Here is a 25,355-nt window from a genome sequence, read left to right on the forward strand (position 1 = left end):
ATCCCAGAAATGAGGCAGGGAGGGGAGCTGCTATGCATACTTTTTGGTCTAAGTGTTAACAGCTAAGGGCAGAATATAGAAGGGGATGAGAGAAGCTGGAAACCAGACTCTATCAGAAGAAACTATGGCTTCTCAAGCCAGGGCAGGTTTCAAGCCTTTCCTTTCTATGTCAGTGTCAGTAAGTGGTCATCCCCCATCTTCCAGGCTCACGCCAAAGGGGGCGAGAGGTGAGGCTCCCATGGGACTGAGCTCTCCAATCCCTCCCACCCTCATTTTACAGAAGAGGAAACTGAGTCCCAGGGAATGTCAGGGACTTCTCAAGGTCATACCGGTAATGAGAGAAGTGGGATTCCAACCCAGGTCCTCAGACGCCAGAGGCAGGATTCCTTCCAACGCACCTCTTATCCCCCCAGTTTAGGAAAAGCGAAAAAAGGAAGCCGACTAGGCTGGTCTGAGCATGCTCGGGAGGTGGTCAGCCGGTTATGCAACACTTGCAAGGCTGGGGCAATGTTGACAGCTCGAGGCTGCAGCACCATCTGGTGGCCTGTGACTGTAACGCACCCCGATCCGTTTCTCCGGCTGTACCTCTCAGTGCGAACGTGGGGCAGCCCCCTGTCTGTCTGGGTACCCGCCTTAGCTAGCATTCTCTTTACTCTAATCACTTTCTGCCTATGGCACCTCCATTTACCCCGGCTCCCTCTGTCTTAGTCCTGAGATTAATGGGTTTTTATTGCCAGCTTTGGTACATCCAACTGTGCCTTTCTGCTCATAATTCGAATCCCCTGCAACAAACAAACAAACAAACAAAAAACAAAAAACAAAACAAACAAAAAAAACAAACAAACAAAAAAAACCCAACTTCCAGGCTCCGTGAAATATTTTGCTTCTCCATTTTGATATATTGGACTCTAGTGCAGACAAACACTCCAGTAATCTGTCCTTCCCTTACAGGAAAGACAGTTTCAGATGGGGAAACTGAGGTCCAGAGAGCTAAAGTGATGTTAGACTATTGTAAGATTTGAGAAAATGAAGGCACCTAAGAAGTCATTTAGTCTAAACCACATCAAGAAAGGAAACTCCACTATAATGTTCTTGAAAAATAGTCATTCAACTGCATGTAGAAGATCTCCCATGAAGAGAAACCCCCTGCAGGCAGCCCATCCCCTTTGGAACAGCCCCAATTGCAAGGTTTGCTCAGGCTTCAAGCCCAAACTGTACTCTTTGCAATTTCCACTTAATGCTTCAGATTCTTGCCTTAGGGGATAAAGAGAACCAGTTCTCTTCCTTTCTAAAACCTGAACACAGAAATCATGTTCCTCCCTCGCCCCAAATCTTTTCTTCTCTAACCTAAGGCTTCTTAAACTTTTCCACTCATGACCCCTTTTTGCCTGAGATTTTGCCAGAGATTGATTCCAGGTAAATAGGCATGCAAATCAAATTTTACTGATAATAAATCATAATTTTGCAATCCCCACATTGTTACATGACCCTGATGGAGTTGCAACCCATAGTTAAAGAAGCTTTGATTTAGAGAACAGGATGAGAAGAGAGAGCCTAGGACAATTTAAGATATATCTACCCTTAGGGAACAGGACATGGGTAATGGAGTCAACAAATCCATTGGAGGCAACTTGCCATCTAGGGGAAGGAGTGAGGAAATTGGAACACAAGGTTTTGAAAGGACTAATGTTGAATAATTGTCCATGCATATTGTATCTTTTTTTTCCTTTTTTTTCCCCTGAGCCTGGGGTCAAGTGACTTGCCCAGGGTCACACAGCTAGGAAGTGTTAAGTGTCTGAGACCAGATTTGAACTCCTGAATTCAGGGCTGGTACTCTATCCACTGAGCCAAATAGCATGCATATTTTTAAAAATAAAAAGCTTTAATAAAGGAAAAACAATTTTAAATAAAAAATAAATCCATTTGAAAAAGAGCTATCAGAAGCAGAAGAGAGTATTCAAACGAGCAATTAAATGCTGCAGAAGATTAAGATGAGAATTTCAAAGTTATTGTTATTTATTCAAGGAAGATCGATTTTCTCTCCCTCCTTCCCTATCAGAGAAAAAAAAAAAAGAAAAACAAAACCCCCATTATAAACATATTTAATCAAACAAAATACTTCCCCACTGGCCATGTCTGACAAAATAATGTTACAATCTGTATCCTGAGCCCACCACCTGTCTGTCTACAGGTGGATAGCATGTTAAATAAATAAAAAAAAAAAAAAAAAGGAAGAAAATGTTGAACAAGATTTCATATTGGGGATTGAGAGATAAGTGGTTGTCTTGGAGAGAGAGGTTTCAATTGAGTGATGAGGTCAGAAGCCAAATTGCAAAGGGCTGAGAAATATGAGGATAACTAGAGGCAATGAGTGTAGTCAATTCTTTCTAAGGAATGAGAGGAAGGAGCCAGTACTTATCAAGCTCTTACTTTATGCCAAGTGCTTTATAAACATTATCTCATTTGATCCTGATAACAACCCTAGGAATAAATGCTATAATTAATCTTCCCCCACTACCACCGGGATCCTTTATTGATTATATTCAATGCATTTGGCTCCTTATTTTGAGCAAGGACAGCATACCCAAATCTCATCTAGTTGCTAGATGTTGTTGATCTGCCCATTGTAATTGCTCCTTCCTTCTTCTAACCCTTCTAACCCTTCTAGCACAGGGTGAGCAGGCTGAGCAGAGAGCAGTTTCCTGAAGGAAATGTGGGTAGCTTCAATTCCTCCCAAACTCAGATGGATATCTTCCTTCCCTTCCTCACCACTCCTATGGACCTTGAACTCAGGGTCCCAGGACCCTGGAAAGTTGAGGGAAAAAAAGTTAAATATATTGAAGAATGGGGAGAGAAGTACATTTGATGCCAAGAGACTAGATGATGGTACAGGTAGAGATGTTCAGTTTGGGGCTTGGCATATAATTTTATTACATACATATGTATAGAGACATGTGAGCATGTGTGTATATATGTATTTCACACACACACACACACACACACACACACACACACACACATATATATGCAGCTAGGTGGCTCAGGGAATAGACACTGAGCCTGGAGAGTCAGGAAGGCCTGCGTTAAAATCCAGCCTCATCCACTTACTAGCAATGTGATCCTGGGTAAATCACCTAATCCTGTTTGTCTTAAACTAATAGAGAAGGAAATAGCAAACTACTAGAGGACTTTTGCTTTAAAAACCTCATGAACATTATTGGTGTATTGTGGAGCCATGAAGAATTGGACAACTATATGTGTGTATATGTGGATGCATGGATATATAAATGTATATATTATGTAGGTGGTATATACATCTATATCTATATCAGTGAACAAAGGTCCTGTTCTTACCTCACCAAATGTCAGTTCATTTTATTAAATGGGTCAATTGTAATAGCTATAGGCTTCTTAAAAAATAAAAAGTACTTGAAAATAGAGAAATGAGCTTCCTGACCAATTTTCTAATTTCTTTTGGAAAGTCGTTAAAGTATTTTATAAATTATTAGTTGCTGTGGTATCAGGGCCATCAGCAGAAAGGGTATTTCACATCATGGCTGCTATCTTTTGCCCCATCTGCCAGGGCTTTCTGGTATGAATCCAAAACTGCTGACATCGCTGATGCTATTTCCTGGTTCTTTGATCGGGCATTAACATGGCCAACCAGTATCATCCACATTTAAGCCATCCGTTCCCAGACTGTACAGTCTTTGAGCATATCCTGCATGTAGTTTCCTTCCTATTCAATAACATTGCCCTTCACACTAGGCTCACTATCTATCTTCTCCTTAAAGAAATGGGCCTCTAAAGAGGAAGAAGTCATCTGACAGTGAGCAGAAATATAGAATTAAGGCACAGAGGTTACATGACCTATTCAGAGTGCAGAGATAGTAAGGAGCAGCATCAGGCTAGGAACTTAGATCAGTGGTGAACAGAAAGAAAGAGATGGGCAGACTGGATCTCTTGGAGTGAGGGCTGCTCTCAGAGTAGAAGAACAGAAAGGAACAGTGTAGGGGCCAACGTCATTTGTGCATCCCCTGGGACTCTTAAAAACTCTCTACAAATTCTATGGGCCTACTAAGTAAGGGGTCCTTAATCTTTTGGGTGTCATGGGCTGCCTTGGACAATTTGTGAAATCTACAGATCCCTTCTCAGAATCATGTTTGTGCCTCTATTCATAAGTAAAAGAAATTCACATTTTGAATTAAAGGTTAGGAAAAATAAAGATATCTATTTTTCCATCCAAGCTCACACACAGAATCCTAGTTTAAGCCAAAGCAAAATATTAGAAGAGAGCTTTTGTACACTTAAGTATGTAAGAAATGATTTTTTCACCCATTCATTCATTCATAATGTTCCCTTAATGAAAGTCTCTAGAAAAGTCTAGTTCTTGACTCAAGCCAGTATGGGAAAGGGACAATGGGAAATAGAATTGAGGCAGCACTTTGAGGAGAGAAGGGGAAGGCTTATGTTTGTCCTCAATGTTGGTCTATTTGTTAGGAAGGAAGGAAAAGGTAGGAGGAGAAAAATAGCTGATAAGGTTGGGAAATTTTTCTTTGGTTTCAAAAGGGATTAGGGAAAAAGTTAAGTGGTGTAGTGAATAGAGCATCAGGTTTTGAGTTCAAATCTGGTCTTAGACATTTCCTAGCTGTGTGACTCTGGAAAAGTCACTTAACCCTGTTTATTTTAGTTCTTCATTGTAAAATGATCCGGAGAAGGAAATGGCAAACCACTTCGGTAACTTTGCTGAGAAAACTCCAAATGGAGTCACAGAGAGTTGGCCACAACTGAAGGGACTTAACAATAACAATAAATTAAGTGAAGAACATGAATAAATAGGAAGGGGAAGGAAGCATTTATTAAGGACTTACTTTGTGCAAAGTAATTGTGTGCTAGAGATCCAAGTAGAAAAGACATTCTAATGGGGGGAGACAACCTATGTGGAATTTCAACTTTCCCCAAAAAGTAAATCACTTGAACATCCCCAGTTCTTACAGCAAATCTGGCTGGAATGCACCAAATGGAAGGCTCCAAGGAAGGGCACAGAGGAAGCCAAAAAGTAGAAATGGCTCCCAAGGAGTCCTCCTGCATCTATAAAAACATGAAATCACCTCTTTTGGAGTGAGTCACCAAGTGATCACTGAGTTGTGTGGGGGTTTTTAATGATCATTTTGTCCCTTTGCATTCCTGTTTAGAGACAAAACATCTTTCCAAAAGCTCATCTGAGAAGAATTTCAGGCATTCTTTGTCTACTTTAGGGATTCTTAAACTGATTTCTGGGTGTCTGTGAAGTTGGATGGAGGAAAAAATACATCTTTATTTTCATTAATCTTTTAATGTTTATTCACATGTTTCCCAAGACTGCCAGAGGGATACACGAAAAGGACCCCCAGATTGGTTTTTCATTTTTAACTTTTTTGGGTGTTTTTTCTCAGATGCCACATTGGGATATTTTGGCTTTTTTCTTCCATACTATTTGATTTGTTGATCAAAATGTTACTCTAGTCTTTTTTTTCCCTCTCCTCTCAAAATTCCCTGAAAGAGAAAGCTTCATTTGGCCCTCTGAGCACAAATGGCATCAAGCACCATAAATGCATGCATGCATGGGTGCCACGCATAGGAGAAGATTCAATGTGGAGCCCAAGGGAAGGTTCTCTATGGATAGGAAGATTCTCCAAATGCACCTAGGTACACAGAAAATAGTACTAGTGCTAGAAACAGCACTCAGATTACTGCAGACTCTCCAAAAGAGAGCCAATATTGGTCTAAAAAGTTTGGATTTTCTATCCCCAAAGGAAAAAACAAGATGATGATGAATGTTGCCCAAACTCTGATAGGCAATTGGCTGAGCTAATTACCTTTAGAAGTCCTCCAGAAATATCTTTAGCTTGAGCAGAGACTGCAAATGGATAACAAGCTGGGCAGAAAATCAATCACCACTGGAATATTGTCAAGATCTTTTAAGGCTACTTTGTGTCCCTAGCATTTACTACATAATATGTGCTTAGTAAATACTTTTTGGCTTGACTCTAAGCATCTTCCTGAAACAAAACCCCATGTCTTTAAATGCCTAAATCCTTCTGGAGATGTGTGGTGGATTATAAATCACCAGACACTAGAATTTCTGAGGAACTGAAAATTAGTCTCACTAGGTGATGGAGTAGGTGTGATCAGACTGCTCCAAATTACAAACAAGAGATTAAAAAAGAGAAGCAGAGTAAAGATCATCAAAGAAATGTGTAAGAGGGAAAAGCCTATTAAGAGCTGAGAATAAAGAATTGGCAGGAGACAGTTCCTAACACTCATTAGTAGCCGGAGATGCTGTGGGAAAACAAGAAAGGCTAACCACTTATTTGGGTAGAGCCCCTACTAGTGAATCTGCGGGAAGACATGCCTGGGTGGTGATTTACATCATATAAGAGGTCTGTCACTGACCTCCTTACAATATGGGTCCAGGAATCAGCTTGCTAGGCCAGATCTCCCCAAAATCTCTATTATGTGGACATTATAGAAATCACATATCTACTTATATAAATTTAAAATTTGGCTTTGTTTTGATATCACATTCATTTCCAAATATCTCCCTCAAAATCTATTTTCACAAAAAATTTTAAAATTAAAGTATATATGTAGGAAGGGGAACAGTTCAGCAAAAGCAAGGTATAGATGACATCTGGCTGCAGAAACAAATCTCCACACCTGTGGTCCCCATTCCCCTCCTCTTCATAAAGGGAAGGAGAAAGGTCCACTTTTCTAACTCTCATCCCAACCAAATCTTTAGAGATTCCATTTACACTATAGTCAGTGGGCATGTAGCTTGTGATTCTGTTTTCTTTATTCTTTTTTTTTTTTTTTTTTTGCTTTTTCCTGAGGCAGTTGGAGTTAAGTGACTTGCCCAGGGTTACACACCTAGGAAGTGTTAAGTATCTGAGGCCATATTTGAACCCAGATCCTCCTGACTTCAGGGCTGGTGCTCTGTCCACTGGGCCACCTAGCTGCCCGGGAGTTCTTTATTCTAAATCTATTCATGGAATTCTGCATATTCATTTCTTCCAGCAGAGTCCTATGCCATGTCATTTATGAATCACACAATTTTGTTTAGCTCCTTTTCCAGTGTATGAGTAATTATTTTTGTTCCCATTCTTTGTCACTACAGAATGTGATGTTATGAATATTTTGGCATCTATGAAATCTTTCTGTTTTTGGCCTTTTCAGTTCTTGCCTAGCAATAATGTGAAATATTAGTCAATTAATATTGATTATGCATTTTGTACTAATATGAATTTAATATTAATTATAGCTTTATTCTATCATATTATTTATTATAGTATTATGTTTATATATTACATATAATTATAGTATAATACAATATATAATTATGTTCCTATATGATTTTGTGAATTTAATATTATGAATTAATCATTTATTTTTAATCGCATTCTTTAATTACACATATAGTTTAGTTCTTATAAATCACAGTAGTGTGTATGAGATTCTGTGAAGGCTGGCAAGACAATTAACAGGCCTGTCTGTCAGGTAATTCTCTATTTTGGCACAGCTAAGCTCCTGCAGAGCTCGGCTTACAGGCAACATTTTTCATTTCTACTAAAAGCAAAGCTGTAGCTTATGGGTCATACTGACTATAGGTCATCTGAGATTGGAAAACTTCCAGACCTGAATAATGCTTACCGGTCAAAATTCCCCAATCCTGCAGAAGTTCCCTTGTCTTGACACAAAAACAGCCTTCCATGAAGACAATGGAAAATCCCCATGAGAATCAATATTATATTCCTCAATTTGGGATCAGTTTCTCATTTGTCCCCCATTTTGATGTTATAAATTTATGATTATAAGAATGTCTGTGTAGACAGAGCACCAGCCCTGAAGTCAGGAGGACCTGAGTTCAAATCTGACCTCAGACACTTAACACTTCCTAGCTGTGTGACCCTGGGCAAGTCACTTAATCCTAATTGACTCAGAAAAAAAAATTTTTTAAAATGTTCTGTCAACTTAGGTCAAGGTTCTTTCTAACAATTGAAGTGGAACTACTTTATCAGCAAACTGTTAGCCATTACTAATAAATGGACAATTCTTGGAAATTTTGCCTCAGTTTTCCTTATTTACAGATTTTTCAGGATCTCTAGTATACTTTATTCTCTTTCATCACCTAATTCCATATCGCTTTCCAGGATGATTCTATTGTTGCAGATATATTGATGTGCTGGGTATGAGACAAAGTTGTATTCATTTGCATTTCTTGGGGATTTGAACCAATCTATCATATAAGTTTTAATAGTTTGAAATTCCTTTTAAAGTGTTTTAAATTATATGTGATTAATCACCATAGTGTTAAACATAGTAAAGGTTCTCTGTGTGTCTCTCTGTGTATGTGTCTCTCTCTGTCTCTCTCTGTGTATCTGTGTCTCTCTGTCTCTCTCTGTGTATCAGTCTGTCTCTCACTGTGTGTGTCTTTCTCTGTGTGTCTGTCTCTCTCTCCCTCTGTGTCTGTCTTTCTATGTCATCTGTCTCTCTCTCTCTCTGCATGTCTGTCTGTCCCTCTCTCTGTCTGTCTGTCCCTCTCTGTGTGTCTGTTTCTCTCTCCCCATGTGTGTCTGTCTTTCTGTGTCATCTGTCTCTGTGTCATCTGTCTGTCTCTCTGTCTGCCTGTCTCTCTGTTGTGTGTCTCTCTCCATGTGTGTTGTCTGTGTCTGTCTCCCTGTCCCCGTCTCCCTATCTGTGTCCATCTGTCTCCCTGTCTGTGTCTGTCTGTCTCCCTGTCTCTTCCTCTCTGTCTCTGTGCCTCTCCCTCTCTGTCTCTCCCTCTGTGTCTCTCTGTCTCCCTCCCTCTCCCCTGTTTCCCTCCCTCCCCCCAGCTATCCATTCAAAAGTCTTTCAATGCAATACCATCACAACATCTCTTATCTTTTGCCAAAAAATTCTTGCCCCTGTTGCATATGGTAAGTAGCACAAAACACATACTAGCTTTTGAATATTAAAATCTCTCATATTCAGGTAACAGCCATGATAAGTTTATTGTAGTATATAGTATGAGATGAGAGCTCAACCTAATTTCGGCTCATTTGCTTTATAGTTTTCAAAACAGAGCTTGTTAGATAAGGAATCTTCCAGATTACATTTCACCCTACCCTATCCCACTCCACATCTCTGAGACACTAGATTCCTTAGTTTCTGTCATTCAGTTCCCTCATTTGTTCCATTGATCATTTTCCGGATTTTTTTAAACATAGATTACTGATTTAGAATATAGTTTGAGGTGAGTCTCCCTTTCACTAACACTTGTCCCCCTTATTTAGCTTGAGATTCTAGACAGTTTTATTCTTCCAAATAAATTCGGTATTGGAAGGAAAAAATATAGTCTTATGAAATAAGCTTTTGGTGGTTATGATTCAGCAACAAGCCTGTAATTATTTCTCAGAAGATTAACTGAACCCAAGCTGAATCCTTGCGATCCTTTGTTCCTGGGGAAAACACTTTGTTTTTAAACAAATCCTGTATGTCTAGCTAGGTCAGCTTAAGATAGTTTATACAATGGATAGCTATTTTATATAGGCCTTCTTTTTAATTTCTTCTTATTCTTAGGCCTCTGAACTGCTAATCTCTGAACTGCTAATGATTTCCATGGATTTACTGTCTCCTGCTACTTTTTTGAAACTGTTATAGCTCTCTGGGGGGTTCTAAGTACATCATCATTGCCACATAAAAATTGAGATCAAACTGTTCAGCATTTGTGTTAATATTTGACAAGGCAAGTAGGTGGCGCCATAGTATAAAGAGCCAGACTTGGATGTGGGAAAACTGGAGTTCAAATGTGGCCTCAGACACTTATTAGTTGGTGATCTTGGGCAAATCACTTAAGCTTCTTGCCTCAGTTTCCTCATCTGTAAAAATGAGCTGGAGAAAGAAATGGCAATCACTCCAATATATGTGCCGAGGAAACCCCAAATGAGATCATAAATAGGGACACGACTGAAAAATAATGAATAATAATAAGTAAAGGCATCGTTTTAGCTAGCTGTAGAGGTATGAGCTCCAGCACCAGGCAGTTCAGTTGGCTTCTTTTAAGGAGTAAAAAACTCGGTATTCTGCTCATTTGATGCCTCTGACAACATGACCTAAATTTAACCATCTCAGGGCAGCTAAATGTCACAGTGCATAGAGCAGCAGCCCTGAAGTCAGGAGGACCCGAGTTCAAATGTGGCTTCAGACACTTAACACGACCTGGCTGGGTGACCCTGGGTAAGTCACTTAACCCCAATTGCCTCAGGAAAAAAAAAATTAAACCATCTCTGCTTAGAGAGGGAAAAACACAAAGTTCCCCAGTTAACTAAATCTCTCTGACCCAAGATATTTCTATTAACCAGTTACAGAATTCAAGAGACAGACAAAATTCTACAGTCAAGATTAAATAAGATTACAGAGTTTAGGTTGGAATATTTGAGTAGTTTAAACAATTGTCAACTTAATTTAAAACACTATAAAGAATCGCTGCTACTGAACCAAGAGAACACTGTACATAGTAACAAGATTATGTGATAGTCAACTTCGATGGACTTGGCTCTTCTTAACAATGAGGTAATTCAAGGCAATTCCATTAAGACTTGAGATGGAAAATGTCATCTGCATCCAGAGAGATTACTATGGAGACTAAATTTGGATGGAAAAAATAGTATTTTCACCTTTTGTTTGTTTGTTTTCTCTCATGTTGTTTTTTCCCCCCGCTTTTGGTCCAATTTTTCTTGCACAACATGAAAAATATGGAAATGCGTTTAAAAGAATTGCATATGTTAAACCTATATCAGATTACTTCCTGTCTTGGGGAGTGGAAAGGTAAGGGAGAGAGGGACCAAATTTTGGAAAATCTTACAAAAATGAATGTTGAAAGTTATCTTTCCATGGAGTTGGAAAAATATAATACTATTGAAAAATATTTTAAAGAATCTCTGCTAAATTCATAAGATTTAGGCTAATACGGAGGCACAGAAAAACTCTTAATTGAATGAAATTAAAGAGGCTGGTCCCCTCCCTAGTCACTACATCAGAGTTCCTCTTGGAATTTATACTGTCAACCTTTTAAAAAGGGATTGGGCCTTTCATGAGACTATAATTCCAGACCTGGGCGTGGACATTTAAAAAATTATACTGGCATAGCCCTGAAAGGAACACTGACTATTCCTCCAGCTATGTAAATTATTCTTCTATTTCTTTTTATTATTATTATCATTATTACTATTTTATTTTCCCCAGTTACATATAAAAGTTTTTTTTTTGCTATACATTTATATCTTTTTTTAACATTCACATTTTATTTTGTTTTTTATTAAAGCTTTTTATTTTTAAAACATGCATGGATAATTTTTCAACATTAACCCTTGCAAAACTTGATGTTCCAAATTTCCCCTCCCTTTCCCCACTCCCTCTCCAGATGGCAAGTAATCCAATATATATTAGGCATGTTTTTATATATATATATATATATATATATATATATGTTTCTTTATGAAGCATTTGATAATTGAATTTATAAAAGTGTCTTGCGGAAGTTGGTTAATAGATCCCCCTCAATATTTTATGCATTTTGTAGTTAATGTTTCTGCCTCTTGGATTTTTGTTACTATGTAAAGGTTGCTGGTATTTATCTTATAACCTGCAACTTTGTTGAAGCTATTAACTGTATCAATATCTTTGTTTCCCTAGGTTTTTCTATATAAGCCATCATCTCATGGGTAAAAGGGATAGTTATGTCTTTTGTTTGTTTCTTTTTATGGCTTTTTTTGTTTCTCTTTTCTTAATTGCTATTGCTAACATTTCTACAATTGTATCAAATAAAAGCAAGGAGAACATCTTATTTTACTGCTGTCTTTACTGGGAAAGCTTAGACTCCTACTAATAGTATTTATAGAGAGACCTTTGTTTACAAAGCACTTGATACATTTTAACTCTGGATTCTCAGAACTAAGCTGGGAGATGGTGCTACTGTTTTTCTTGTTTTACAAAGGAAGAAACTAAATCTGAAGATGTGAAATGACAGCTCTTGCGGACTGAGGCAGGACTCCCACCGATCAGTTCAGCAGTCTTTCTCCTGGGCTTCTAGGACATTCCCATTGCCTAGGATGCTTTACTTTTGGTTTCAGACAGAGACTTTTAAATTATATTTTTAAAAGGTCTTTTTACACAATGGCCCTTCCCTTTCCGTTGGTATATTGCCAGGCGCATCTTCTTTGATCTATTTAGGCCAATGAGGGGATTTTCTTAATGCTCCAGACAGAAACAAATAGCAGATTTTGGGCACCGAGTGCTGGAGCTCAGTCACTGGCTCTCAGCACCTTTAGGAGCCCTGGAACACATCCGACATCCTGCTGTGTTGTGTGCTGTGTGTGGTGTGTGTGTGTGTGTGTGTGTGTGTGTGTGTGACACAGAGACAGAGAGAGGGAAAGGAGAAGTAGGAAAGAGGGACAGAGGGAGGGACAAGAGAGCAAGAGAAAAGGGAAGAGAGAAAGAAGGGGAGAGAGAGACCGGGAGGGGTGACATTTTAACTGCAGAACTAGTGGGACTCTGCTTGCATGGAAACAAACTCTTACTCAGCCTAGCTCTCAGAGGGATCAAGTGCAAACACCGAACTCTGGGCCACAAATCGCTCCTTCTGTTTAAGAGGGATCGTTGCTCCACTCCAGGTTCTTGCCCAATGGGGGAGGCCACTCTCAATGACAGTAAACTCTGAGGGAGGGCCTGCTTCCCAGCACTATCCCGAGCCTTCTCGCATTTCTTCCCCCACAAGCCCTTTGCCTCTGCTTTCACTTCTGCCCCCACCCACCGGGACGTCTGGCATCTCCTCCCCAACACTCAGCCTTCTAGCGGGCGCCCCCAGCCTGCCACTGAGTATCTCCCGTTTTCACAAAACCCTAATGCCAGGGCTGGGACTTACTTAGAAGAGGGAACGAGCGTTTTTAAAAGGTGATTTTGAATTAGTGTTTTTAAAGGAATTAAACTTATCAAATGAAGGAAACACAGGTACATATGGAAAGCGCCCAGCCCTGGCTACTTCTTCCCCTGTAAGGACGAAGGCAAGTTTCAGCACACAGGTACCGAAAACTGGCGTGGAAAGTTTCGGCCGAGGGGCATCTTTTTGGCGGAAGAGCAAGGCCGTCCCGATGGCAGCACCCTTCTCCGCGTTGCTGCCGTCAGTCAGTCAGTCAGAGAACAGGCATTTATTAAGCACCACGTGGACGCTGGCCCACCTGGCGTGGCCGGCACGCCCCCTCGGGCAGCTCTTCCTCAGTGGCTCCTCCGGACCCCGGGGATCACGGCGGGTTCTCCCTCCCCTCCCCCCAGGTTCTTCTCCTCCACAGGCCGGGGAACTTCTGCCTGGGAGCCTCCGCGTCCTGGCGCTTGGCTCTCTCTCCCGGGCCGTCCCTTCCTCAGCTCCTCAAGCCTACAGAACAGGAAGGAGATCCGTGCAGGGTCCCTCTCCTCAGGAGGAGAAGCCAATGGAGAAAACTGGAGAAAAGAATGAAGACCAAGAGCAGGCCAGAGGAGAGAGAAAACCCGTTAGGGAGATGGAAGAGAGGAGGGGGCACCCGCCGAAGCAGCCCCGCCAGGAAAGCCACATGAGAGCAACGGCCGAGCCAGGCTTCGAAGGGGCGGGAAAGGCGGAGCCTGGCCCCAGACGCCGGGCCGCGGGGATGACCGACGCTTCCGCCATTTCTGCTTTTCTTTCATCCTCCTGTGGCCACCATCGCTCACATTTCTATGGCATTTTCAAGTTTTGCCAAGCTCTTTACACATCTCGTCTCCTCCTCCAGAGACAGAGCCCGAAACGGGGAATCACAGGAGAGCATTTTCACCTCTCTTGTTGTTTGCTTGTTTTGGGGTTGTTTTTTTTTTTTTACTTTTTCATATTTTTTTCCCTTTTGAGCTGATTAAAAAAAAAAAAACTTTCATTTTTATAATTATTTATTTTTTTCTTGTGCTGCGTGACGAACATGAGCTAGAATACTAAGTAATAACAGCTAATAATAACGAGAATGTTAGAACTGCGCCTAGTTCGCTGTCTTCCGGAGGGAAGAAAAATGGAAACAAAGTTATGCAAAGATGAAACTCTCCTTGCACGTATTTGGAAAAATAAAATACTGTTGGAAAAAAATTAATCTGTTGATCTTTTACAACAACTTTATTATCTCCATTTCACAGACGGGTAAACTGAGGCAGGCCTCAGGGAAGTGACTTGTTCAGGGTCACACAGTAGTGCCTGAGGCCGAATTTGAACTCGAAATTTCCTGACTCCGCCCCCGGAATGTGAAGCGGGCGGGTGCATCCCTCCTTACAAGGATACTACTGCTAAGTGCCGGAAAAGCCGCCGCGGTCCGGCCGACAGACAGCAGGGACGGGCGCTGCATCCGGCTTCGGCCCACGTTCGGCCTTTGCCACTTAGCAGCCGCGTTACTTTGGGTAGTCCTGTAGCCTCCCCGGCCTCAGTTTCCCCGGCTATAAGAAAGGACTGGATTGGATCGGCCTCCAGGGCCCTTCCAGCTTCAGAAGTCCGGGTCCGGGTCTTTCTGAGCGAGGCTAGAAGACGACATCAGGCCCTCTTTAGAAAGTCCCGCCCCAGCCCCCACGGCTCCTCCACCGGAAGTTGCTACTCACCCACGGACGGAAGTGCGTCTGACAGACACCCCCCCACCCCCATTAAACATGGTCGCTGGCTGCTCTTCCGGAAGCTGCCGCTGGGGCGCCCGGGGCCGCTGTCCTCCCCCGACGCTCTAGTACTTTACAGCGGCTGTCCGTGGTGCCTGTATCGCCCTCCGGAACCTCCGTTTCCGTTCAGCTCCGGGCCTCCGGGCGGAGAGGGAGGCCGTTGAGAGGTGGCGGGCGCCGTTTGGACTTTGACGCTCTGGCCCGCTTCCGGTCAGTCTCGATGGCCGCGCAGGAGGCGCTCTAGGCACGCAGCCGCGCGCTCTCATGGGTTGCCTGGGTACTCGATGATCTGCTAATCCGCCGGGGGCGGGGCCGAGAAGTCTCGCGAGAGCCCGGAGGGGGCGGGCGCGTGGTCCCGCGGCGGACGGAGCCCGAGATGGAGCCGGAGACTCTCGAGTCCAGGATCAGTGAGTGACCCCCCCACACACCCACCCGGGGGGCGGGCGCGCGGGCCGGGCCGGAAGCGGAACCGGGGGGCGTGCCCCTCCCCCACGTCCCCTAGAGAGACTCCCCCGAGTTGTTCTTGGGACCCCCGAACCCTCTCCTGACGCCCTCAGGAAGCTCCTCCTTAAATTGGTCCGAGGACCCGAAACTCTCCTTGCCCCCCCCAGAGCCGTCCCCAGGAATGCGAGCCCTCTTCCCCCAGGCGGCCTTCAGAGAGTCCCCCAAAGGGCCCCCAGAGAACCCCCGAATCTTCCCCAATCTTGGCTTCCCCCTTCAGGCTGCTTCCAGGCCCCCCATGCCCCCGGGGATCCCCGCCGCCCCCAAGTCTTCCCTCAGAAAGGGGGCTCCCCCCGAGAGTGTCCCAGAATTTCTCCGAGCCTAGCCTGATATCTCCGCCTGCTCCCCTAAAAGTGCTCAGAACCCCCAAGTCTGCCCACGGGCCCCCCAAATGCTCTCCCAGACCCCCGCCCATCCCCCCAAATCTGCCCCTTACAGACCCAGAAACTCCCCCAGACGCCTCTAGCCCGCCCAAACCCGCCCCCAGGCTCCTCAGGCCCCCCACAACCTTGTCTCTCCATCTCCCTGAGACCCCGCCCACCCCCGGGCCGGCCGGAGCGCCTGCTGCCCCCAAACTGCTCCAGGACGGCCTGAGCGCTCCTCGGCCTCAAAGCCCCCCAGTCCACTTGTGGCATCTCTGCCCCCTTCCCGGTACCTCTAGCCTAGCTCTACTAACGCCACCCTAAATTGGGGGGCCGTGTCCCCAAAAGCCTAACCCCCCAAACCTCTCACTTCTTTCCCCGAATCCTACTGAAGTTCCCCGCAGCCGGGTCTCCCCAGATGACCCTCCCCCAAACACCACATGACCTCTGACCTCGGGACATTGCAGACCGCCCACCCCCCTCCCCAGCCTGGGTGCCCCCATTGCACCTGCCCCGGGCCGGCGGGGAGAGATAGGGGGGAGGCCGAGGAAGCTGAGCTCTATGGGGGATGATGGGGAGGGCCCAAGCACCTTTTCAGGGGAAGAATTTAGGGGGAGATGGTGCTGGGATTGATTGACAGGCATGGGACCCCCAGGAAGCCTTGGGAGTGGTGCGTGGGGGAAGGACCCGCCCCATCCCATCTCCGCCTCCTTGGCCCCTCCCACACGGCCCCTGCCGTCCTGCCAGCAGCTGTCCCCATTTCTGTCCCTTCATTCCTGAGCAGGTGACACTAATCTCTGGGCTTCCTCTCCCCTCCCCCCCAGCCCTCCCCGGGCTTTGTGGCTTCGCTCCCTCCCCAGCATTTGGGTGATGGGCTGTCTCCTCCTGGAGGCGGGTCAGGAGCTCCTCTGGAATGGAGCGTCTGCCTCCTGAGGGAGAGTTGGGGGCCAGAGACGCTCCCAGAGCCAGACTCCCCGGGGGCCAGGACCCTTCTCCCCCGGGGCCAGGCCTCCGCCTGCCGAGCTGGTCCAGTGTGGAGGAACCTCCCCGCCCCCGTGTCCCCGGGCCTTCGGGTGCACCGCCGACCACCTCAGCGGAATAACCCTTTCCCTTCTGGCCTCTGCAGCGTAGGGTCAGGCCCCCCGTAGCCATGCTTGAAACTCCCAGCTCCCGATCCCATGAGTGAGGCAGCAGGGCCGTCTGTGCACGAGAGTCAGGGGACCCCCGCAGGTCACGGCTCCGGCCCGGGCTGCCGCCTACCACTTCCCAGACCCCCCGCTGAGCGCCCAGGGCTCCGGCAGGGCCACCTTGTGTGATGGGCCTGGGAGACCCCGGTCCTGACCCCGCTCCCCGATTCCTCCCTGTGGTGCAGACAGAGCTACCAACCCCCTCAACAAGGAGCTGGACTGGGACAGCATCGACGCCTTCTGCGAGCAGCTCAACAAGGAGCTGGAGGGGTAAGAGAGGGGGGTGGCAGGGCCCGAGCCCGCGGCCCGACACGCTGGACACAGGCACTCGTCCCCTCCCCCGCACCTCAGAGCTTCCCTTTCCCCGCAGGCCGCCCCTGGCCACCCGGCTGTTGGCGCACAAGATCCAGTCTCCACAAGAATGGGAAGCGACCCAGGCCCTGACGGTGAGGAGAGCCGCGGGTGGGTCTGAGTGTGATGGCAAAGGGGGCAGCCCAGGGGCCTCCAGGCCAAGAGCTTTTATGTCACTGGCCAGCCCACTGACATGCTCGTGCTAGGAGAGGGGTCCGCTTTCTCCTCTCTTCTGTGGACTGAGCCCTGACGTTTGCTGCCCTTGGTCCGCAGAGGCCACAGGGGAGAGCAGGGGACCGAGGTGCCGGCCGGGAGGAGCCTCCCCAGGGGCTGGGGACAGTGCGCCTCCTCTGACCCTGCCCCGTCCTAGGTCCTGGAGACGTGCATGAAGAACTGTGGCAAGCGCTTCCACGATGAGGTCGGCAAGTTCCGCTTTCTCAACGAGCTCATCAAGGTGGTGTCACCGAAGGTGGGCTCCGGTGACGGGCTGGGCCTCTGTGCCGGCGGCCGGGGACCCGGGAGGAGGCGGCCCCTGCGGGCACACGGCCAGGGAGCAGTGCTGAGATGGGGCCTTGTCTCTTTCCCGCCTTCCCTCCCTTCCTGTCTGTCACTCTGTTGCCCCAATCCCACGTATCCCCCCCTGGGCCCCCCCCCCAGGCCCCCACGCCTTCCACAAATCAGCAGAGATGATTGAGCGCCTCCAGCTCCCTCCTTTTTCTCCTCCGACTCGGGAGAAGGAATGGCCCTGAGGGACGCGCCGAGGACCGGAGGGCCCCTGAGAGCTTGTGGGGCAGAGGCCAGGTCTGGGGTCGGGGGGGCCGGGACGGGCTTGGAGGACTCAGGGCTCCTCTTCCTCCTCCCTGGGCAGTACCTGGGCACCCGCACCCCGGACAAGGTGAAAGACAAGATTCTGGAGCTGCTTTACAGCTGGACTCTGGGGCTGCCTCAGGAGGTCAAGATCGCCGAGGCTTACCAGATGCTGAAGAAGCAAGGTACAGGGGAGCTGGCGACGGCTCGGAGTGGGCCGGGGGGGGGGGGCGCGCATTTCCCTAAATGGGGCTGGGGGGCCTCTCTGGCCTGGGACCAGTCACAGCGGCCCCATCTCTCTGCTGCCCCCACAGGGATTGTGAAGATCGATCCCAAGCTCCCTGATGACTGCCCCTTTTTAGCACCCCCCACGCGGCCCAAGAACGGGATCTTTGAGGATGAGGAGAAGTCCAAGGTGAGGAGGCTGCAGTGGGCAGCAGCCCCTGCTTTGGGAAGGTCTGCCAGGACCTGTTGGAGTCTGAGGCTGCGGCCGAGGAGCCGGGGAGGGGTCCCAGCCCCACCAGCATCCACCTTTTCCTCTGACCCCTGTCCCGGGCAGGCCTGGATCAGATTGTCTAGTCTTGCCAAGGAAGGTCCTCCCCACTTGCCTTGGCTGAGTCTCAAGCCTCAGTGGGCCTGCCCCTCACACCCCGTTCTGCTGTGTCCCCAGATGCTGGCCCGGCTGCTCAAGAGCTCCCACCCAGAGGACCTGCGAGCCGCCAACAAGCTTATCAAGGAGATGGTCCAGGAGGTGACTGCGCAGTGCTTGTCCCCCTAGACAAGGCAGGGGGCGGGGCTCACTGCCTCAGAGTCCCTAGGGAGGGGCCCTGGAAATGAGAGAGCTTGGGCTCCTCCCTTCTGGCTGCAAAGAGAGCGGCATGGCATGCTCTGCCCTCGAGGTCACAGCCAGGAAATTGCATCCTGGGATGTCTAGACCAAATCAGAGTCTGCACCAGAGGCCTTCATACACACACGCGTGCACACACACACATGCATGTGCACACGCAATCCTTGGCATACTATCCGCCATCTCTGGGAACACCTGTCCCGCCTCAGCCCTCGTCTGACCCATTGGGAAAGGCGAGCGGGATTTGAGGCTGGGCCTGTCCCACCCACAGAGTGCCCCTGAGCTGGGGCCCCCCTAATGGGGCAGGGGAGGGAGCTCAGGAGTCCCCCGGGCATGCAGGAGTGCCCACACAAGCCTCCAGCCTTCACCTGGTCTGTCCCCAGGACCAGAAGCGGATGGAGAAGATCTCTAAGCGGGTCAGCGCCATAGAAGAGGTGAATAACAACGTGAGGCTGCTGACCGAGATGGTGACCAACTACAGCCAGGGCGAGTCCTCGGACAGCAATGACGAGCTCATGAAGGTGAAGCCCCGCTCCCAGCGTCCCCAGGCACCCCTTGGGGCCAGGATGTCCTCTCCAGCTCCCCTTTCTCTTCCCCCACCCCTGCAGGAGCTGTACCAGCGCTGTGAGCGCATGAGGCCCATGCTCTTCAGGCTGGCCAGTGACACTGAGGACAACGACGAGGCCCTGGGTGAGCCCCGGCCCGCCCTCCCTGAGCCTGCAGCACAGACCCGGCCCCTTACTTTGGGCCAATGGCACCTCAAGAGTAGAGGCTCCAAAATTTGGCTACGGCCAGACCTCTCCCCACTGGTCCCCCCTTCCCTGCAGGGTTCAATGGGATTTTATTTTAAGCCACTCCTTTTTTCATTTACATTTCATATACCTTTTATGGTGTGGATAATTCTGAGTACAAGGACATAGTGAGTAAAGATATATATCTTGGAGAATACGCTCAGATGATAATCAGAAGTGTTTGGAACCCCTGGGAGAAACTCACAGGTTGTGAAGCCCCGGCCTTGGGCCTTCTTCCAGCTCCAGAGGGGCAGCCCTGGCTCTCCTGCCAGAGGCAAACACCTACTGTGTGCAGAGCTTAGCACTGAGCACTGGAGGAGTGTAGCCAGGGGAGACCCTGATCACCTTCCTCCTCTCATCTCTCCCTCCTGCCCAATCCCAGCGGAGATCCTGCAGGCCAATGACAACCTCACCCAGGTGATCAACCTCTACCAGCAGCTAGTGAAGGGCGAAGAGCTCAATGGGGACCCAGCCTCTGGCCGGCTTCCAGGTGAGCAGACTAAACGGGCCGCCTCAGTGAGCCCCGGGAGAGGGAGGGCCCAGTGATGAGCCAGGGTTATCCGAGGGGAGGTACAGAGAAGGAAGAAGAGGCAGCTCGGGACTTGCAGGTGGGAGGAAGATCCCAGGGATGGAGGGGGAGATGAAGGTCCAGTGTTCTCTTCCCGCTTACACTCAGCCTCTCAGGCTGCACGACTTCCCCGTTCAGAGCCCTGCTGTCTCCTCCCTGCAGGTAGCACCTCTGCTCTCTTGGACCTCTCCGGCCTGGACCTGCCTCCAGCAGGCTCAGCCAGCCTGGCCCTTCCCAGCCTGGCCAGTGGCTTGGCCAGGCCAGAGCAGCCCACCTCGCTTTCCCTACTTGATGATGAACTCATGTCTCTAGGTAAGGACTGAGGGGGCTCCTTGCTTCCTAGCAGGAGTATGAGGCTAAGCTCCAGGATTCAGCCACTTGGGGAGGCCCTGATGGGCCCTGACAGGGAGTGGGGTCCCTTTGCTCTTGTCCTTCTAACAACATAACCCAGTGCCAGGTGTTGCGGGGGGGAGTCAGGCCCAGAAGGGCCTGCTGGAGAGGCCTAAGGGAAGAGATCTCCATGAAGAGCCAGGGACTTTAAGTAGGCCCCAAACAAAAAAAAAGCAGTTTTCTCCAAACTGCTCCCCTCTCTACTCAGGAAAGGCTTCATGAGCTTCGAGGCAGCAGCAGCCAGAAGTGGGAGGGCAGGGGTGACTTGGTGGCTCAGAATCCCTGGTCCCTGCCTGTCTGGGATGGGAGACTGCCGGCTGAGTCCCTCTCCCCCCCATTGGTGAGCATGAAGCAGCAGGAACTATGACCTCTGAGGCAGGTGTCACCCTCACATTCCCAGACTTTGGGAATTAGAGCAGGCAGAGCCAGGCCATCCCCTTGGGGTGGGGGCCAGGGTCCTTGGGCAGCTCTCTCATGCTTCGGGGCCTCTGGATCAGATGCCGTGGGCCAGATGCAGCTGCTTCCTTCTGGTTTCTCTCCCGAAGCTTCTGCAGACAAAAGGAGCTCTGGGGCAGAACCGGGCAGGGTTGGGTCTTTGGTCCTGTGGGCAAGACCCCAGGATTGGGCCTCCCAGCCTGAGTAGACAGGAGAAAACATGGTTGTGGATCTTTGGGCAGAAAGCTTGGCAATTTACAGGTCAGGAAACCAAGGCCCATGGAGGGGAGCCACCCTTCCTGAATCTGGCCTTCAATTAGAGTTGAGACTCAATCCTTAAAACTGGGTCTGAGCTGGGCCGGCCGTCCAGGGGCAGCTCTGACAGGGCCTCGAGGCCAAAGGTGGCTGGGCCCCAGCCCCTGGCAGGCTTCCTCTTCCTCCTGCCGGCGTTCGGACTTGGCGATGAGTAGAAATAAAGGAAGAGGAAGATGTGGTTCAGCCGGGTCTGAGAAGCTCAGCCAGAAGGGAGGAAGCTGTGGGTGCCCACCGGCCACTCTGCTCTGAAGGCCGCTTTGTGTGAGGGCCGGCTGAGACTTAGACCCGGAGAGCAATGGCGACCAGCCACAATGAGAATGTAGCAGGTTAGCCTTAATGTCAGCGTGGTAATGCAAGGAGGGCTAGAAGCCATTCCTGTGCCCATTCTGCAGATGAGGAATGACTCCTGGAGCCCTCAGTGGCTGAGAAGGATCTTGGCCGCAGCATCCCTTTATGACAAGTATCATATCACAATCACCCCCGTCACAAATGGGGTCTCTTATTTGGCTGTCTCTACCTTCCGCCCCGTGGCCTCTCAGAAGCCCCCCCAGGTTCCCTCTGCACACCAGAGTTCCAGTTCTGGAGCACCAGCCCTCCTCAGTCAGACCCTATTCTTCCTCCCTTCCTCTTGTCCTCAGGCCTCAATGATCCAACACCCACCTCAGCCCCAAGCCTGGACAATGGAGGATGGAATAGTTTCCAGGTAGGAGGGGGAGGAGTGTCGGAGGTCTGGTCACCTGGGGAAAGCCCAGGCCAAGGAGGGTGGCGGGAGGTAGACCTGCTTCCTTGAGAGTCTCACCTCTGACCACGGGCTGACTGCTAAGCATCCTTCTGACTGGCCCAGCCTTTCTCCGGTATGGGCAGGGGAGTCAGTGGCCCTCCAGCTCCTCTCTCTGTCTTCCACATGTGCTCTGCCTTTGCCAAGCAGTCATCTGAAAGCTCAGAACTCCCCGCTGCAGCTCCCAAAGCCGAGAGCCAGCCCTTGCCCTCCATGCCACCATCGTCCTCCAGCGGGCTCGATGACCTGGACCTTTTGGGAAAGACGCTGCTGCAGCAGTCTCTGCCCCCAGAGTCTCAGCAAGTGCGGTGGTGAGGATGGGATGGAAGGAGACTGGGCCTGAGCACTCTTGGTGCCCATCCCACTGCCTGGCACCATCGGGCATCCCCCAGTACTGACTGAGGAACCTGCTGTGTGCTGGGGACAGGGTGGGAGATAGAAAAGGTGGGCTCCTTGGGGTGCACACAGGGAAAGGGGCCACACACAGTCTAGCATCAGGAGTGTGGGAGTACGGGGGAATGAGGCTACCCTCAGCCCCAGCCCGAGGCAGATGAGAACCTCCCGCCTCCTTCCCCTTTTTCTGAAGGGAGAAGCAGCAGCCTGCCCCTCGGCTCACCCTGCGTGACCTCCAGAACCAAAGCAGCGCCAGCGCCCCGTCACTGCTTCCCGGCGGCTCCTGCGAGCCCCCCGTTCCCCTCCGGCCCCCAGAGCCAGCACAGGAGATCTCACTGGCCAACGTCACTGTGCCCTTGGAGTCCATCCGACCCAGTAAGTGAGGGCAGGGCTGGGGCGCCACAGGCTTGACCCATCCTGAAGGACCCTGGTCTGAATATGACTTCTTCTCCGCCTCAGCTGTAGAGTGGAGCTAAGGGGGCCTTCCATGTTCACTGGGGGGTAGTGAGACTGCCAACCCTTGCTCCTGGTGCATGAGTCCATAGTCTGTCTAGACGACTGCAGAGGGCTCGGGGCCGGGGGTCAGTCTGGCCCTCCCCCAGGAGGGGGAGGCACTAAGCTGGGCCCTCGCCCACTCTGGGATGCCACCCTAGGGACTAGAGGCTGCCCTCCCCAGCGCCCACCCGCTCTTTCTTCTCCCCTGTCCCCACGCCCCGGCTGCAGGCAGCGTTCTGCCTGTGACCGTCTATGACCAGCATGGCTTCCGCGTCCTCTTCCACTTTGCCCGGGACTCTCTCCCTGGCCGGCCTGACGTGCTGGTCGTGGTGGTTTCTATGCTAAGCACGGCCCCGAAGCCAATCCAGAACATCGTCTTTCAGGCTGCTGTCCCCAAGGTAACAACCTGGTGGGGGGAATGGTCAGGGACGCGTATGGGAGGGGGGCACCTCGGGTGGGCCTCGGTTTCCATGTGTTGCCTGAGGATGTTGGCCCAGAGGCCTTCCTTAAAACCCATAATAAGAGAAAGCTTTGCAGGTGCCAGGGGAAGGCCTTCAGTGGTCTCTGGCCATGGGGGGTAGGGCTAGGAGGACCACCGCCCTTCTATATCCCCAGGTAATGAAAGTGAAGCTACAGCCCCCCTCAGGCACCGAGCTGCCCGCCTTCAACCCCATCGTCCACCCCACGGCCATCACGCAGGTCCTACTGCTCGCCAACCCCCAGAAGGTAAGGGTGCTCAAGGGCAGGAGACCTGTCCCCAGTCCATGGCCTGGACGACTCGGCTTGACCCTCTGCGCCTCGCTTCCCTCTTCTGTAAAATGGGGCAGGAAAGAGGGGCAGCACAGGACCCCCCCACTCCCTGACGCAGCCCCTTCCCTGTGCTGAGGTCTTCGATTCTCCCTCTGCTCCCCCAGGAGAAAGTCCGCCTCCGATACAAGCTCACCTTCGCCATGGGGGACCAGACCTACAACGAAGTGGGAGACGTGGACCAGTTCCCTCCGCCTGAGTCTTGGGGAAGCCTCTAGAAGCGGGCCAGGGAAGGTTGGGGTGCCAGAGGCTCAGGGGAGGTGGGCAAGGATTCCTGCCCCTCCCCTCCTCAGGGCCCCCCTTCCCCTGTTCCTACCCTCTTTTGGTTAGGACCCACTTGGAAGCCTGTGCCCCTGGCAGACAGGAGCAGAGCCAGCGGCCCTCTCTGTAGCCATACACACTGGGATTTGGGGCTCTCCCTGGTGTTTCTCCAATGACTAGCCCTTCCCCACCCTCCTGTCCCTCTCTCACCGAGCTAAACCCAGAAGGAGAGACCGAGGCCAGGACTCCTTTCCCCAACACAGCAGCCTCATCTCTTGGCCAGGGACGTCCTGCTTTGTTCTGTGGAGATGGGGGAGGGTGGCAGGGCGGTCCCTTCTGGGCTCTGGGAAGGATTTGGGGGGCCTCGGGGCCCTCAGCAGCACTGTAGCAGTCCTGGGAAGGGGCCGGAGCCCTGCTCTCTTATGCCTTATGGGAAGGACTAGCCATAACCCAGGGTGGCCTTAGCGGGCGCAGAGCCTCCCTTGGAGGGCCGGGGGGAGCACCCCAACAGGAACTGGGTTGAATTTGGGGTGTTCACCTCCAACTGTTTGCACTTCTCTGGTGTGGGGTTTGATTTTCTTTCCTTTCATTTGAGTCTGTCCACAGAGAGTGGAGAGTATGGAGAGAAGGGAACCCTCTGAAACTCCCTCCTTCCTCTACCTCCCATTTGTCTCCCTTGCTGCAGCATGGCTGAGAGATGGGCGACGGGTGGGGCGGTCTGGGCCTAGGTCCCCAGATGAGCTAGGGGAAGGGTGTGGGCCCAGATTATGCCTTGGGGGAAGAATGGCCACTCTTGGGGCGGGGGCTTCCTCCTGTATGGTCTTGGGGCTTCTGGGCTTCTCCATAGCTCTCTTCTGTCAGAGGCCTGCAGGATTGCCTCCCAGGGCTGTGGCCCATGGGGGTCAGAGGGACGTTGTACTGCATTGAATGTGGTGTATTTATGGGATATAATAAAGAGTTCTTTCCTGGATTCATTTAGAATTGCCACAGGTGGGGAGCTCTCTGGGAGCTCTGATGCTTCCCAGGACCAATCCCCAAGCCACTATGATGCGCTTCAGATGGGCCTCTGGCCAGGGGCGCTGGGCTCCCCATCATTGCATTTGCTGTCTCTGCAGGGGGTGGGAAGGGGCCAGCCCCTCTGCTGTTGTGCTGTGATAGGGACAGAAGGCCAGTCACCCACGCTCAAATGAAAGGTGATGCCATGAACAGAAGTGGTAAAGTCAGGAGAAACAGGTTGCCCTCAAAGGCAGTACTCCAACCTGAATGTCCCCAGGCCCTTAAGGTTTCCTTGCTCAAGACGGTTTCCAGAACTTTTAGTGACATGGTCCCCTCTCCGTGGACATTCAACACTGACC

The 25,355-nt window shown here is 49.8% G+C and overlaps 2 protein-coding genes across 3 annotated transcripts in view; one reads left to right on the plus strand and one right to left on the minus strand.

Annotated features, from left to right (window-relative positions):
- LGALS2 (galectin 2) overlaps nucleotides 1-467 on the minus strand; it is a 27,830-nt gene extending 27,363 nt beyond the window's left edge. Inside the window, exon 1 of the mRNA XM_074271634.1 lies at nucleotides 330-467. The gene's annotated coding sequence lies outside the window, so the exon portion shown is untranslated. The remainder of the gene's footprint in view (nucleotides 1-329) is intronic.
- Nucleotides 468-14,767: 14,300 nt separating this feature from the next.
- GGA1 (golgi associated, gamma adaptin ear containing, ARF binding protein 1) lies at nucleotides 14,768-24,970 on the plus strand. Of its 2 annotated transcripts, none has more exons than XM_074271637.1 (17): nucleotides 14,768-15,119; nucleotides 16,948-17,032; nucleotides 17,133-17,208; nucleotides 17,484-17,582; nucleotides 17,982-18,105; nucleotides 18,235-18,335; nucleotides 18,591-18,671; nucleotides 19,151-19,288; nucleotides 19,376-19,457; nucleotides 19,941-20,048; nucleotides 20,289-20,438; nucleotides 21,905-21,969; nucleotides 22,195-22,355; nucleotides 22,631-22,812; nucleotides 23,161-23,330; nucleotides 23,548-23,658; nucleotides 23,847-24,970. In XM_074271637.1, exons 1-17 carry the CDS (start codon nucleotides 15,089-15,091, stop codon nucleotides 23,955-23,957), a joined length of 1,875 nt encoding a protein of 624 aa, XP_074127738.1. In that variant the 5' UTR covers nucleotides 14,768-15,088; the 3' UTR covers nucleotides 23,958-24,970. The 2 variants fall into 2 exon arrangements, with proteins under 2 accessions (XP_074127738.1, XP_074127739.1); XM_074271638.1 differs by having other exon boundaries at nucleotides 15,064-15,205; nucleotides 16,904-17,032.
- Nucleotides 24,971-25,355: the final 385 nt, after the last annotated feature.

This window comes from Sminthopsis crassicaudata, chromosome 5 (assembly GCF_048593235.1).
Source record: "Sminthopsis crassicaudata isolate SCR6 chromosome 5, ASM4859323v1, whole genome shotgun sequence".
NCBI lineage: Eukaryota > Metazoa > Chordata > Mammalia > Dasyuromorphia > Dasyuridae > Sminthopsis > Sminthopsis crassicaudata.

What these genes read in the sequence shown, in the direction of transcription:
- GGA1 (XM_074271637.1), top strand. Translation starts at nt 15,089, where the DNA reads ATGGAGCCGGAGACTCTCGAGTCCAGGATCA. An exon ending in GGACAACGACGAGGCCCTGG is followed by an intron (nt 19,458 to 19,940) that starts GTGAGCCCCGGC and finishes GCCCAATCCCAG; the next exon opens with CGGAGATCCTGCAGGCCAAT. An exon ending in TGCTCGCCAACCCCCAGAAG is followed by an intron (nt 23,659 to 23,846) that starts GTAAGGGTGCTC and finishes CTGCTCCCCCAG; the next exon opens with GAGAAAGTCCGCCTCCGATA.